The sequence below is a fragment of the Scomber scombrus genome, chromosome 10, assembly GCF_963691925.1.
Source record: "Scomber scombrus chromosome 10, fScoSco1.1, whole genome shotgun sequence".
Classification (NCBI taxonomy): Eukaryota; Metazoa; Chordata; class Actinopteri; order Scombriformes; family Scombridae; genus Scomber; species Scomber scombrus.
Window position 1 is genome coordinate 26,975,704 of NC_084979.1, and position 13,761 is coordinate 26,989,464.

The window sequence follows — 13,761 nt, forward strand, 5'->3', positions numbered from 1 at the left end:
ACTAAAAGAGGAATTGTTTGCAGGAAGTCCTCAAGCAGTAATACAAGATCTATACAGCTCTGTAGACACACTGTTGAGAGACTCGTACAATAGTCTCCACTGTAAAGGCGAGGCTGCTCCTCTTTGTTGAGCTCGCCCCTCGCAGGGTAAAGATGATGTAATGGTGCAGGCTGGTAGGCTCATGACTGCAGACAGCTGATCTGCACTCTGAGCTTCATCAGACCGTCCTGCCCCCCTCCTCCTCTTCTTCCTCCTTCCTCCTCGAGGCCATCAAAGTTCCCCCTCCCCACCTCATCAATCATCCACGTTGTCCACTCTTCTTCTTCTTCTTCTTCTCCTCATTCTGGCCCTCCTGTTTTCGCTCAACGCTCCTTCTTTCTACACACACACCATCAAAGGCTCTGCTCTCTACTATACTTTTTTTATTAACCCTTTTTCACCTTCTGCCCTTCTCCCCTCCCAAAACCTCTAATCTAAATAACCCCCCTCTCTGCAGGCCTGGAGAAGCATGCAGTCATGAGGCACCCTGAAATTAATTGACCCTCACCCTGCTGGCCTAGAAACCCCCCCCCACCCCCCCTCTCTATCCCTCCCTCCCTCCCACACACTCACTCACGCAAGCTTCCTCTCCAGAGCCGAGCCCCACCCAGCCTCCTGTACTCCCACAGTCACCCCCTCCCACACACACACACACACACACACACACACACACACACCAGCTGCTCCTGCACCACCCGCCTGTCCCTCAAGACTCCACCCACGGACACCCGCCGCTTTATTCTGACACTGGGGGAGCATGACACAGATAAAACCCCCAAAATATTAAAAAAAATTAACTCCACACACCCCTGAATCCTCCCCCCAATTCACCCCTCACCCTTCTGTCTCCACGCTGACAACAGCCTGGAGTCGGAAGTATCATGTTTTCAGGTTGTGCCGTCCCATTATGGTGAACATGATATCTCAGGAATGCCTCGAGGAGACAAAACGTCCACTTTGGACTCGAAGATGATCGGATTAAATTTTTTGTGGTCAAAGTTCACTGTGACCTCACAAAACACATTTTTTTGGCCATGACTCATGAATTCATACGCCTCAGTCTCTCTGTGAAGACAGCATTCATGTTAATATAGTGGTGACTTAAATTTGGCTAAAAATACACTTAATATCTTTTTGTCTTTTATTATAATCCTAAAATATATAAAGGGTAGGTGTTATAAGTTCATGCTTCAGCCAACACCTTCTCGGTCTTATTTTGGTTTGTCACTGTTTTTTAAGGGAGACGAAGAAAAACAAAAACTTATGATTTATTTATTTTATTTAATTACATGTTTATTTGAGTTGCATCCATTTAAAAACAATGACCCAATAAACTAAACCAAACCTTCAAAAACAAGCACATAAATATTTTTTTTTTTACATGAAACTGCACTTAAAGTGGCTATAAGCGATATCTTTTTATAATAAAAAATGTCTCAAATGACAACGACTCTGCAGCTTCATAGTGAGTTACAGCTCATAGTAATGTTTTAACATATGTGGACAACAAATTTGAGTTTGCCTCAAAGGATCAGACTGGTGATGTGAAAAAAAAGTCTTATTGTCCACAAATCTCACATGTAGACCCAAACTAACAATGAACTGATTGTTATGAACCAGACGAGACCCTATTTGTTATGAACCGGCTCAGAATCTGCAACAAAAATGGAAATCACACATGATAAAGCGTCTAAAATAACATTTATTATCAACTTGAAATATAAAAATGTTATTTTAGATACTTTATCATGTGTGATTCCCATTTTTGTTGCAGACTCTGATCCGGTTCGTAACGTGTGTGTGTGTGTGTGTATGTATCCAGAGTGTGAGATATCTTACCACAGGAGGATTACAGAGCTTCACTAGCTTATAACAACATCTTGATTTTATTCTATAACATTTTTAATTTCTCAAAGAACTTCAGTACAAAGTCAAGATGTTGTGATATTTGGCACAACGAGCTAGTGAAGCTCTATAAATCAACCTGCTCTGTGGCGTCGGCCGTACACAACTTCGCTCCAGAGACTGAAAATGTAATCACTGTTATTAACGTTTGGAGCCGTTTCTAAACAAACTAATGCAACTTTAATCTTTGTGGTGTCACCCAGTGCAGTGATGTGGCTCATTGACTTAGATAAACACACACACACACTTCAAAGTAGATCAACTCATTGTTAGTTTGGATCTGCACGTGACATTTGTTGATGGTAAGAAAAATATAGAAAATCACTAACGCAGAACATACATTCACATAAGAGTCATTTTAAGCCAAAAGAACCCTCACAGTTTGTTCCCCTCATAAAAAGTGTCTATACTTAACTATGAACCACAGATCTGTTTAGAAAGCATCAATAGTCGATCTGACTGATCAATAAATGGAGAGGGAGAGGGAGAGGGAGAGGGAGAGGGAGAGGGAGAGAGAGGGAGAGGGAGAGGGAGAGAGGGAGAGAGGGAGAGAGAGAGAGGGAGAGAGAGGGAGGGAGAGGGAGAGAGAGAGAGAGAGAGGAGAGAGAGAGAGAGAGAGAGAGAGAGAGAGAGAGAGAGAGAGAGAGAGAGAGAGAGAGAGAGAGAGAGAGAGAGAGAGAGAGAGAGAGAGAGAGAGAGAGAGAGAGAGAGAGAGAGAGAGAGAGAGAGAGAGAGAGAGAGAGAGAGAGAGAGAGAGAGAGAGAGAGAGAGAGAGAGAGATATTTTTGGACAAACCCACTGTCACACAATATCATGTCCTATTTTACCTAACACATGAAAATATAACAGAGCAATAATGATGTAAATGTATTTTATCAGTCTTCACAGCTACATCATGAAGACAAATCTACTATCTTATTAAAGCTATTAACTCTTCATTTAACTAAAAGACATGTCAATAGATACAGGTAGGGCATCTTTACAGAACTGATAACATTTTAAAATGTTTTAATTTTTGTGCATTTTGGGCCACTTTAGGAAAAGTCAAGTTTCAGAGTAAAAGACATTTGGGGTGTTTTTACAGTTTGACCAGACCAGTATGTAAGGGTTAAACAAGCTGTAAGCCTTCTTTGACTCATGGGGGGGGAAACAAATTACATCCTTCAGATACAACCCTAAACGTTTTTTATTTATTTACTCTTATTTATAAGATTTTATTTGGCAGGGACAGTTACACATCAACATTTTAGTTCACACCACTAAGAGTCTAGTTTACATCTGTCATCACCGGGCAGATCAACAACTTAGCAAAGCACAAATAAATACAGTTTTATACTAAAATAAATAAATAAAAACCCCCAAAGTATATAGATGCATGCTTTTCCACTGCGCTTTTTGACGCCACCTCAATGAAAAATACTAAAATAAACCTAAAAATGTGATGAAGAATATCAAACATAACCCACTAATATTATAACTAAGTTCATATTAGTGTTGCTATACTTTGTCTTTTTGCACCATTCACACGTTTCTTCCCCTCCTGTCATCATCCCCACCTTTAGCCGGCCACACCCCTTTCTTTTGATTCAGCCCCCCCTTTGAACACCTGCTCCCTGTCGCCTCCTCCTCCTCCTCCTCCTCCATCTCCAGAGGCCCTACCCCACATCTCCTCATGTCGTAAGCCAGATTGGGCTGCTCCGCTCCTCTCAGTCTGTGTCTCAGTCCTCTGGAGCTCGCTGCTGCTGCTGCTGCTGCTGCCTACGGCTCTCCCACTCCACTCCCCTCCGAAAAATCTGACTTCATCTTTTTGTCTCTCCGCTGACTGACTCTTCATCTCCAGCCGCTCTGTGACTCTTCTCTTCTTTTCCTCTACGTCTCTTTCTTCACGAGAGGTAGCTATGCTTCTTTTTCATTCAGACTCAGATGGCCATATGGTGTTTCTGTTTTTTCTTTGTTTCTGCCTCATGAACAGACACCCGTCCCTTCCACACTCCCCCACTTTTACTTTTTGTCTGTCTGTTTTTGTCGACTAAGGATATTTTCTCTGCAGCTGAAAGAGTCTTCTTTGTTATTTTCTCTATTTTTTTTAAGCCCTGTAATGAAAGTGGCTTCTCAAAAGGCCACTTCATGAGCTAACTTTATCAGTGGCTCCTTTCATCTGTGTCTGCTGCCATTAACCAGTCACAGTCAAGGTATACTGCTGTATTTTTAAAGGCTTATTGATTCATGCTTTCCTCTTCTGTCTTTGTTTTGGGGAAGCTTTAATGTAAGAGGAGGGGTATTGTCTTGGTGGGTGGGGTCTCTAAGGAGGAGGGGGACTGCAAGCCTGTACGAGAGCTTTAATAGTGTCAGGATTAGCAGCAGATTCTTTGTCTAGCCTGCTGATCCAGCCTCCTTAGACCCAGCCCGGACGGCTTGTTGACATCCTACTGACCCCCCCCACACACACATGTTTACACCCCCCCACCTCATACACACACACACAAACACACACGCAACCAAGCCTCAGACGACCCCCCTCCTGCAAAGCTGCACCTCCGGTCTGTGAAAGATAATCCACCCGAGGGGATAGATCCATTATTATGATGATGATGGGTTTTTTTGGAGACTCTTTGTCACGATTTTGTCTGTTCTTTCATTTTAGGGACAAGCCAGCTGTTCGTGTGTGTGTGATCATACATGTGTATTATTTATGACTGCACGCTGATATCATGTTTAACTCACTCCTGAGTCAGACTCTTAGATTTGGCACAGATTCTCCCTCGGATGACATCATCTTTTAAAATCGGGCTCAAGCTCACCTGATAAAAGGGTAAAAGTTTAGTCCAGTGCTAAAAGATTTTAAAAATCATTGAATGACTCGGTAGCTTTTAGCTGTGGTTCACAGTACGTTACCTCGTGGTTAAAAGCTTATTGAAAGGTTGTGAAAGCCGCAGAACTGTACGCTCAGTTTTGTAATGAACTGAAAACAGGAGCTTTAATCAGCACCAGACTGAAAGTAATGAACTGAAGCCAGAATCAGCTCGAATGTTCGGCCGTATGAGCAGCGACGCGTTTATTTATGTACAAACTGAACAGCGATGAGATCACTTAGCTCAGAAAAAGTGAATAAATGTCATCGTCAGTGACTTTAAATCTTTTAAAACTGAACAAAACAATTAAATCAGCAAAGTTTAGACTTAATAGTTACTACAGGAGACCTTGTAAGGTTCTCAAAGCAATCCAACTTAACTTTGCTTGATTCAATACACTCAGGGATTTTTCTGCTACATCCTGTCAAAGACCTAAAATATTGTTTCAGACACTCAACCAAAACTTGTTATCTTCAGCTCTTCTGATACATGTCGAGCTGTCCTCTCACAAACTCTGACACATTACTCCTCTGTAACTTTTCTTTTCTTGCTCCCACAGAAACAAAAGTTACAGCACTGGAACAACCTGAGTTGTTCAAATATTTACAAGCAGTTTATTCCACAAAAGGCACCACGGAGGCTCTTTACGTGGCCCATCAGGAGTCTGTTAACTCCTTCGGGATCCAAGATAAACTTCTTGTACAATTGCGGCGAACGTTCTCCAGAAAATGTTTGAATTGAAGTTCACCAGTTGCATTTATCTGGTTAAACTAATGACATTATGTTGGATAATGTTGACAAAGAGGAACAAACTTTAGCTAGATGTTGCTTCAAAACTGACATTACTGCTGACTCATCGATTATTTTCTACTTGTGCTACTGTTAGACTTTATACTGTAATTACAACGTTAGGGTCAGAGTGGTTGCTGCTCAGTAAAAGTTGCATAAACTTGCTTTAAAAGTTGATACAGATGTCATTGTACATACACAGAAATAGATTCCTGGGTGTAGTTTAAAAGGATGAAGCTGGTGACATTCTGTACTTTGGTTACTGTCAAAAAAAAACCCAAAACCAATAATTTGTTAGTCTGTGTCTCAACACTTCCCAACTCCCTTTTTTTTCTCCTACTGATGACGTAAATCTTTAAAAATGAGTCATGAGTTTATACTTAAAACAGCTGGATGCTTTACTTAGAAAAAGTTGCTGAAATAGCAGTTTAAAAAATATGCATTTATTGGAGATATTAATATATTTTTTAAAAAAGCATTTATTTTTTGGGTTATGACTCATTGGCATTAACTTGTCTGATTCACCGATTCAACTTGTCCGTTCACCTCGACCTCGCTGTTGTGAAATCTCTCCCAGCTTTACTCGCTGAAGCCTGCAGACACTCTTGAGTCCGTCAGTCTGGCACCGATTCTGAACCGTATACAGAACAAAGACTAAACCTCATGATCATTTTTAGAGGTAAATCTATCAGACCTGAGATGATGAGTCTCTTGTAAGTCTAAATGTGTAGAGGCTGTGGGTCAGTCTCTGTCTGACCTGCTGTTTAATCTCCACTTGAAATGACGGCAGGAGGGCGATGTGTTGGCACGCCGCTCAGTGGGAGTGGTTTCTGACTGCTGCTGGAGAGAGTTCAGACTTCACCATCTGACTTCACCAGATCAACAAAAATATAAATATCTTTAAACCGTTACGCTCCCGTTCTTCACCTCGACTACAGGTGCTTTTTTTTAGCACACACAAAAGTTAGAGAAAGATAAAAAATCTGGTTCAACACGCCCACGACCCACGTCAGGTACAGAAATGCTGGTTTTTAATTATTTTAAAATGGTTTTCGGTGATATGTTGTATGAGTCAGGTCTGAATTTCATTGTTAAAACCACGACAGATAATCAGTTTAGTTGCTTTCTGGCTGGCGACTGTGGACAGACGGGGAGTTTGACTCAGCTCCGTCTCCCTGAGCCCATAAGGGGATTAAAGTGGTTTGAATTGGACACACACACTCAAACACACACACACACATTACTCTTTACCTCTATGATTCTCCCTCCCTCCGTCCCTCCTGTCTTTTGCATTTCCTTCGTCCCTCTCCACTTTGATCCTCCTGACCGACGGCGTTGCTTCCGAACCTCCAAAACATGTGAGCATCGAATGGCCGTGTATGCGTGCTGTAGCGCGTTGGCGTTGGCCATGCAGAACACGTTCACGCTGTTTTTTTGTGCTCTGACTTCTTTCACACCTCTAACTGTCTGCTTTTTGTTGGCTTTTCTTTTGTATGTTTTGTTGAAGGTGTCCAGAGACCAGACGAGTAGAGGGAGCAGCGGTAATACTGCCAACATGGACCAGCTACTAGGAGGTACATATTTCTATCCTCTATCTTTAAATTAACACTATGTTACTATGTTACTACTATGTAAAGTAAAATCCAAAACTACAAGCTTTAATTTTTTTTTTTACAGTAGAAATGTCTTCTTATCAGAGTGAAAAACCCTCAGAAATACCATGTATGATCACTTTCTAATGGTGTAGTCAGTGTTTCACACCAGAGAACAGGAATGTTGTACTTTGTCTGTTCTCTTTTCCTTTAAAGCTGCTTAAATTAATGAATTTTAACACTGGATCAAATGTGAAAGGAGTCACTGATAGAAACAATCACAGATAATTACCATTCTGCAGCTCCTCTCAGCTCTATGAAGCGTTTTTGAGTCTTTAAGCTTATCTTTTAAGATTTACAGCCCACAACTTTACTGTTTTAGATGAATCTGCCCAAAAAAGCTCAAGATATTTTCTGCATAGAAACCAAACCACAGCTAATAAGAGAGAGTACATTTTGGACTTTCAGTCAGACAAACAGGAAAAACTCCAAATGAATGATAATATTGCTCCAGAACTGCTGAATTTTGTTTGCCATATCAACATTATAAGGTGATAATAGGTTGTTTCCAGCTTGTTGCACTAAAAAAAGAAATTGATGCAGGTTTTAAAACAATGTTGAACTCGTTAGCCAACAGATGATTATTTCCACATCTAACAGTTACTGAATGTAAGTCTAATATTCACTCTCTTCTAGCTCTGTTTTTGCTCTCTACCAACTCCTGAGGGAAATATCAGGCTCTTGCTAAATGCTCCACTATGTTCACAGTACAGTAATACAGTGACCCAAAATGGTAGTCTGATATCATTTCTATTTGTTCGTCTCTATGAGTGACTTCTTTCATATACAGGTAGTCGTTCCATTAATCATAGCTACTTTAAAAAAAAGTATGAACACTAATATATCTATTTAAAGGACCAGTGTGTAGAGTTTAGTGGCATCTAGTGATGAGGGACACCTCTCCCCCTACGCAAGCATGTAAGAGAATTTACAGTGGCTGGGAAACTTGTGAAAAACATGAAAGGCCTTCTCCTCCAGTGTTTGGTTTGTCTGCTCTGGGCTACTGTAGAAAAAATGCCAGGCTCCATGAAAGAGGATCTGCTCCCTTTGTAGATATAAAGGGCTTATTCTAAAGATAAGATAAGATAAGATAATCCTTTTATCAGTCCCACAATGGGGACATTTACATTACTGCAGCAGCAAAGTGGATAGTAAAAAAGTAGAGAGCATAAATAAAAAAGAGTAAAGAACAATAAATAAGTAAGTACAAAAGCAGTAAAAACAATAGTAAAAAAACCCATTATGTATAAGAGTAATATTGATATTGAGTGATAATATACCTGAGTTTGATGTTGTTATTGTACAGATTTAAAGTGGAAATATGTTGCACAGTTAAAGTGAAGTAGAAGTATACCTGAAATATTAATATTGCACAGTCAAGTACATTAAAAATTGAGGTTAACTGGGGAGCAGAGCTACTGTGAGTCTGACAGCTGCAGGAAGGAAAGACCTGCGATATCGCTCCTTCACACACTCTGGGTGAAGGAGCCTGTCGCTGAAGGAGCTCTCAAAAAACAAAACATTTCTTACTTTCAGGTGATAATACACACATTAAAACATACTTGTGAACATCATCCTTCATTTCTGGCATTACTGTTCTGCTAGATGCCACAAAAATCTGCACTTTTCCTTTTTTAAAGTGAAAACATGGCCTGCTCTGATGGGGTCAGATTCACAACCCCTCGTTAGAAACCACATCCAGTATTGTTTTCTCTGGTACTTTCCAATTAGTCACGAACAGTATCCTCTAAAACAATGAGTGTCGTCCTGACTTCCTCTGGATACTTTACATCCTTCCCAGAAATGAAACCCTCAGCAGTGACGACACAAGCAGCCGTAGAAAGCACAGCGATCAGCAGACTGTTTCAGAGAGTACAGGAAGAGACAAACCCCTGTTCCACCCCCCCCCCTTTAAACTCTGCACACGACTCCTGACCTCATGTTCCCGTCCGCAGCCTGCATGACTAAACAGCACATTCTGCACTCTCTCTGAACTGGGATGGGTTGAAAAAAAATAAATCCTCCACAAGAGGAGTTGTGTTTATAAAGCAGAATCGATCAAATGTTCCTGACAGTTAATGAGTGTTAAAAAAAATAGAAGTAAATCAAATACAAAACTCTAACCGGTTTGAGGCCACGACGCACTTCAAACAAGATTATCTGTTCACAAAACCTCAAGAAATTAGTTTCCTAAACAAATATAAACTACTAAGAATGATGATGTGTGGTTACCGTTTAATTTGAGACGGGAACTTAATATTTAATACTTCATATTTTATGTTTTCCGGCAGATGGAAGTCTTGCAGAGTCGACCCCTCTCAGGGACAGGATGGCCCTCTATCAAGCTGCCATCTCCAAACAGGAAGTCTCTCCCACCTCAGTCAATGTGAGTACTCCTGTCAATCATCATTAAAGATATTAAAGGGGTATTGCACCGATTCTATGTGATGGTTTTGACACTACTTGGTGAAAACTGTTTGTCCCTCGAGAAGCTTTGACTCTGGAAATGTAATTTATTAGACAGTTTGACAGTAGATTGAAGGAAATGAGAGGAGACGGGCGTCACTTTATGCATCTAAATGCATTAAAGACTGATTGATTGAAATCTGATTGTTTGAACCAATTCTGGAGGTGACAGATGTTGAAAAACTGCTTTCATCATGCCAAAGCGATATCATGTACGTAATCTTAACTATGTCTGGTTAGATAATAGAAGCTTAAGTTACAGTAAAATAACACAATTTAGCCATTTTTCTCAGATTTTCTTATTAAAGCAACAGGAAAAAAGCAGCTCCAGTGATTTCAGCACAGAGCTGTTGTAGCATTAACTTTCTGTTACTGTTTAATACTTTTGTTTGTACTTTTTTAAACAGAAAACACATTTTATGTTGTGATATTTAGACGTTTCTTTACTGGAAGTGGCAAACAACATCGCAGCCAATAGTAACTTTATATCAGACACTCACAGCTCCATGGTGATCTCACTCCAGCTGGCTCGTACTTTTATTTAGGTTTTCGTCTTGAAATGAGGACGAGAGATTATCTTATCATAGAGATAACACCTCGTTTTAATTAAATGAATCAGCTGTTCGCTATCAACACCAATGACAGGAGTTGCATAGAAACGTGGGCTGTGTCCGATATCACTCCCTTATTCACTCATTCACTACTCCCTCTATAATAAACATTAAATAGTTCAGTCAGTATTGAGCAGCAGATCAAGAGTTCTGACACCAACTAATCATCGTCTTTTTGTGTCGTCACCATCAGCTGTAGAGTCGCATGATGGTTGTTTTCTAGTGTACATGGCCATGGACAATATAGTGGAGATATTTACACGCTCAGCATTCAGACACTCAAAATAACGGAGGGTAAATGTCACCTCAGGAATGAATCTTACACAGGGGGGAAAAAAGTGTTTTGTCCAGGAAAGCATGATGCTTCTTCTGGTTTATTTGCAAACAGACAAAGAAGAATAACGTCTGTCACCTCTCTTGCCCTGGTTAAAAACACATAAACCCTTCCTGGTGCCTGCTGGTCCTCTATCTACCTACAGACATAAATTCACCTGTCTGCCCAGTACCTTCAAAACGGCTACAAAAAATACATAAATTGACGTTTAATTATTAAATTGAACAAAAAAAACAAATGGCTCTAACAGTGAGGGTAGTGTACTATATTATTAGTAACTAGGGAGTGATTTTGGACATAGACATGGTGTCTAATAGAAGTTCAGCTCAAAGTGGAGTGCTGCTCAAAGCCAATTCGAAAACAAAGCAATCTGATTTTGTTGCTGATGCTCGCTTGTGTCTCATTAAATTAGGACAAAGTTTAAGAGACTAAGAGGGAGGATATTTTGGTCTCTGCTGCTTTGATTCTGATTAATCTTTTCTAAAATAAAATGTCTCTTCTGAGTCTTCCACAGTTGTTTAAAGGAGCATTTAAGTCGTTCCCTATATCAGTATTTTTACGTGCCTTCCACATTACCTGAGGAGGTTTATCAGACGTTACACACCACGTCTGTCTGCAGCTAAAGCTCTCAAGGTGACTTTATTTGTGCTGTAGTCAAATCCAATCACCCAAACTAACTCTGAACTGGAGGCGGCCGGCGGATCACCGTGTCGTAAGCAAATAAAACAGGCCACACGCAGCTCAGACAGTCAAATTTTTCTAGGTTGAAAGTCTGTCTTGTGTAAACGAGCGCTTGTGGGTTTGAAGTGTTTTTGTTACTTAACCTCCTCTGCGTGTCTGTCTCTTCTTTGTCTCTCTTCAGAACGATCAGCTGGACAGTTACTGTGGGAAGCAGAAGGAAAATGTCCCTCCGTGCTCTCTGGACATGGTGAGGAGGATTATAACGTCAACAAAACTGCGTTCACATACCGCACACACGCTGTCACAAAGCTTTCAGTTCCTGCTCACTTATGTGCTTATAAATTGTTTCACTTCATGCTTCACTTGTAAAGACTTTTTTTTTTTTTCCCCCTTTCTTCTGACAGAGTCCAGAGTCTGAATTAAACAACAGCAGGAAAAGTTTCACCGCGGAGAGCAACAGTAATTTACTTTCCATGTTCTTCATATGACTCAAGATGATAGGAATTCTTTCCCTTTTTTTTTTTTTTAATGAGAATTTGGCACGTCTCATTTAAAGTGGATGTTTGTGTTGAGTTAAAGGGAACATAAACATTAATCGTGGCACCTGAAGTCCATTATTTTATGTTCAAAATAGACGATGATCCAGTCTGTTAGAGTTGAGCTAATCAGATATTAGTTTTTTTATTAGTTTATCTACATTTCTACATATTTTACTTCATACAGTAGTACTTAATTGTGTATTATGAATTATTTAATAAAAGCAACACTTGTATTAATTTCTAAACTGCTTTATTTTGGATCCCTCAGTATCTAAATGTCACTTGATTTGGAAAAAGTCAACTCTACTTTCATCAGATATGAAACAGCTCCATCTAGTGGTCACAAAGCTTCACTGCCTTTTCTTTAACTCTCCTCTCCGTTCTCTTCGTTCAGGCTCTGGTCCCGGCACCCCAGCGTCCGCCAATCAAAGAGACTCTTCTCAGCCCAAGACGTCCAAGGTGAGTCTTTCACATCAAACACACACACACACACACACACTTCTGTTTTTTTTGTTTTTTTTGTACCAGTATTTGAGTTTTCTTTGTGTGTAGGGTTTCCGCCTGCCTGTGAGAGAGACCTGCGTGTCGTGTCTGAAGACGGTTTATCCTCTGGAGAGGCTGGTGGCCAATCAGCACGTGTATCACAGCTCCTGTTTCCGCTGCTCGCACTGCAACACCAAACTCAGGTGAGGAGGACGCAAAATTCATTGTTTTAAAAAAGAAACAGCGGCAGATGACTTGATTCTAATAATGAACTCGTTATCAAGCAGCTGAAGCTCGTCAAAGAGCTTTATAAGGAGTTAATTATTAGAATCAGGTGTGTTAGAGAGGTAAGATACCTAAAAACATGCAGGGCAGTAGCTCACCAGGAGCAGGGTTGGAGACCACTGACTTAAAGGGATATTTTCTCGGGCTTTAATCCGCTAGATGGTCATATTGTGTTTGTTTTTATTAACTAAACAACTACATCGAGGTTTGTGGAGGTAAAATGGAAAAGAGACACCTCTGAAAATTGCATGTTTGGGCTCATGCAAAATGTTGTTAGTTGCAGCTTTTTACTGCACCTGAGCTTCAGTATTTAGTTCACACTGAAGAGAGGCTGTTTTTCTCCACTGCTCATATATTAGACAAAATAATACAGTATACCACCAACCAAATAATTATATGAAACCATCAAAGGAAACCTGAGATGGTTAAAATCAGAGCTTAAAGCAAACCTCTGATTTACGGTAACAAAATATTTTATTGCCCCAGGAGAGGAAACTGAGCTTTAAATTTCTCCCCTTTTTAATTTTATTGCATTTTAATGAAATGTTACTGTAGTCTCGTTGCACTGTGCAGCTGTAATATGAGGAGGGAAAAATCTTAGTAGAACATCCAGAAATTAAACAGATCTCTTTTATACAGGAAATGAAACGGTCACTTCAAACAGAGACCCTGTGACCGAGAGATTAGCCGAGTCTAGACGGATTAGAGTTAATTAAAATGATATCAATACAGAGTTTATTTTTCCAATTTACCTTTTTCTTTTGTAAATGCTGCAGTGGCTTCAGCTTTAATTTGTATTTTCCAGACTCCAATCCAGTGTCCCATGATTAAGTCAAGTCAAAATTGATTTGTAAAGCACATTGAAAATAACCACAACTGAACAGGCTTGAAATATCAAGAATAAATACATTAAAAAAGTGAAAAATAACATGTTGGAATAAAAGAAAACAATAAACATAATAGTAATCATGAAATACTTGCAGCAAAATAGAAGGTTGAAGAAAACTTAAAATTAATCATAACTCCTTTATGAGTTAGAAGTTAGATTAGTTATTGAAAGTTACATTATTTATTAAAACCGTTGCTTTAAATATGTTTGTTTGTATTTTCTAACAGTGTTTCCCT

General features: G+C 39.9%; 1 protein-coding gene across 1 annotated transcript in view; it reads left to right on the forward strand.

The window, feature by feature from the left end:
* lima1a (LIM domain and actin binding 1a) overlaps positions 1 to 13,761 on the forward strand; it is a 28,030-nt gene that overhangs the window by 12,361 nt on the left and 1,908 nt on the right. The window contains exons 5-10 of the mRNA XM_062427970.1: positions 7,093 to 7,159; positions 9,529 to 9,623; positions 11,511 to 11,576; positions 11,734 to 11,788; positions 12,263 to 12,327; positions 12,421 to 12,554. Coding sequence (XP_062283954.1) covers positions 7,093 to 7,159; positions 9,529 to 9,623; positions 11,511 to 11,576; positions 11,734 to 11,788; positions 12,263 to 12,327; positions 12,421 to 12,554 — 482 coding nt within the window. The remainder of the gene's footprint in view (positions 1 to 7,092; positions 7,160 to 9,528; positions 9,624 to 11,510; positions 11,577 to 11,733; positions 11,789 to 12,262; positions 12,328 to 12,420; positions 12,555 to 13,761) is intronic.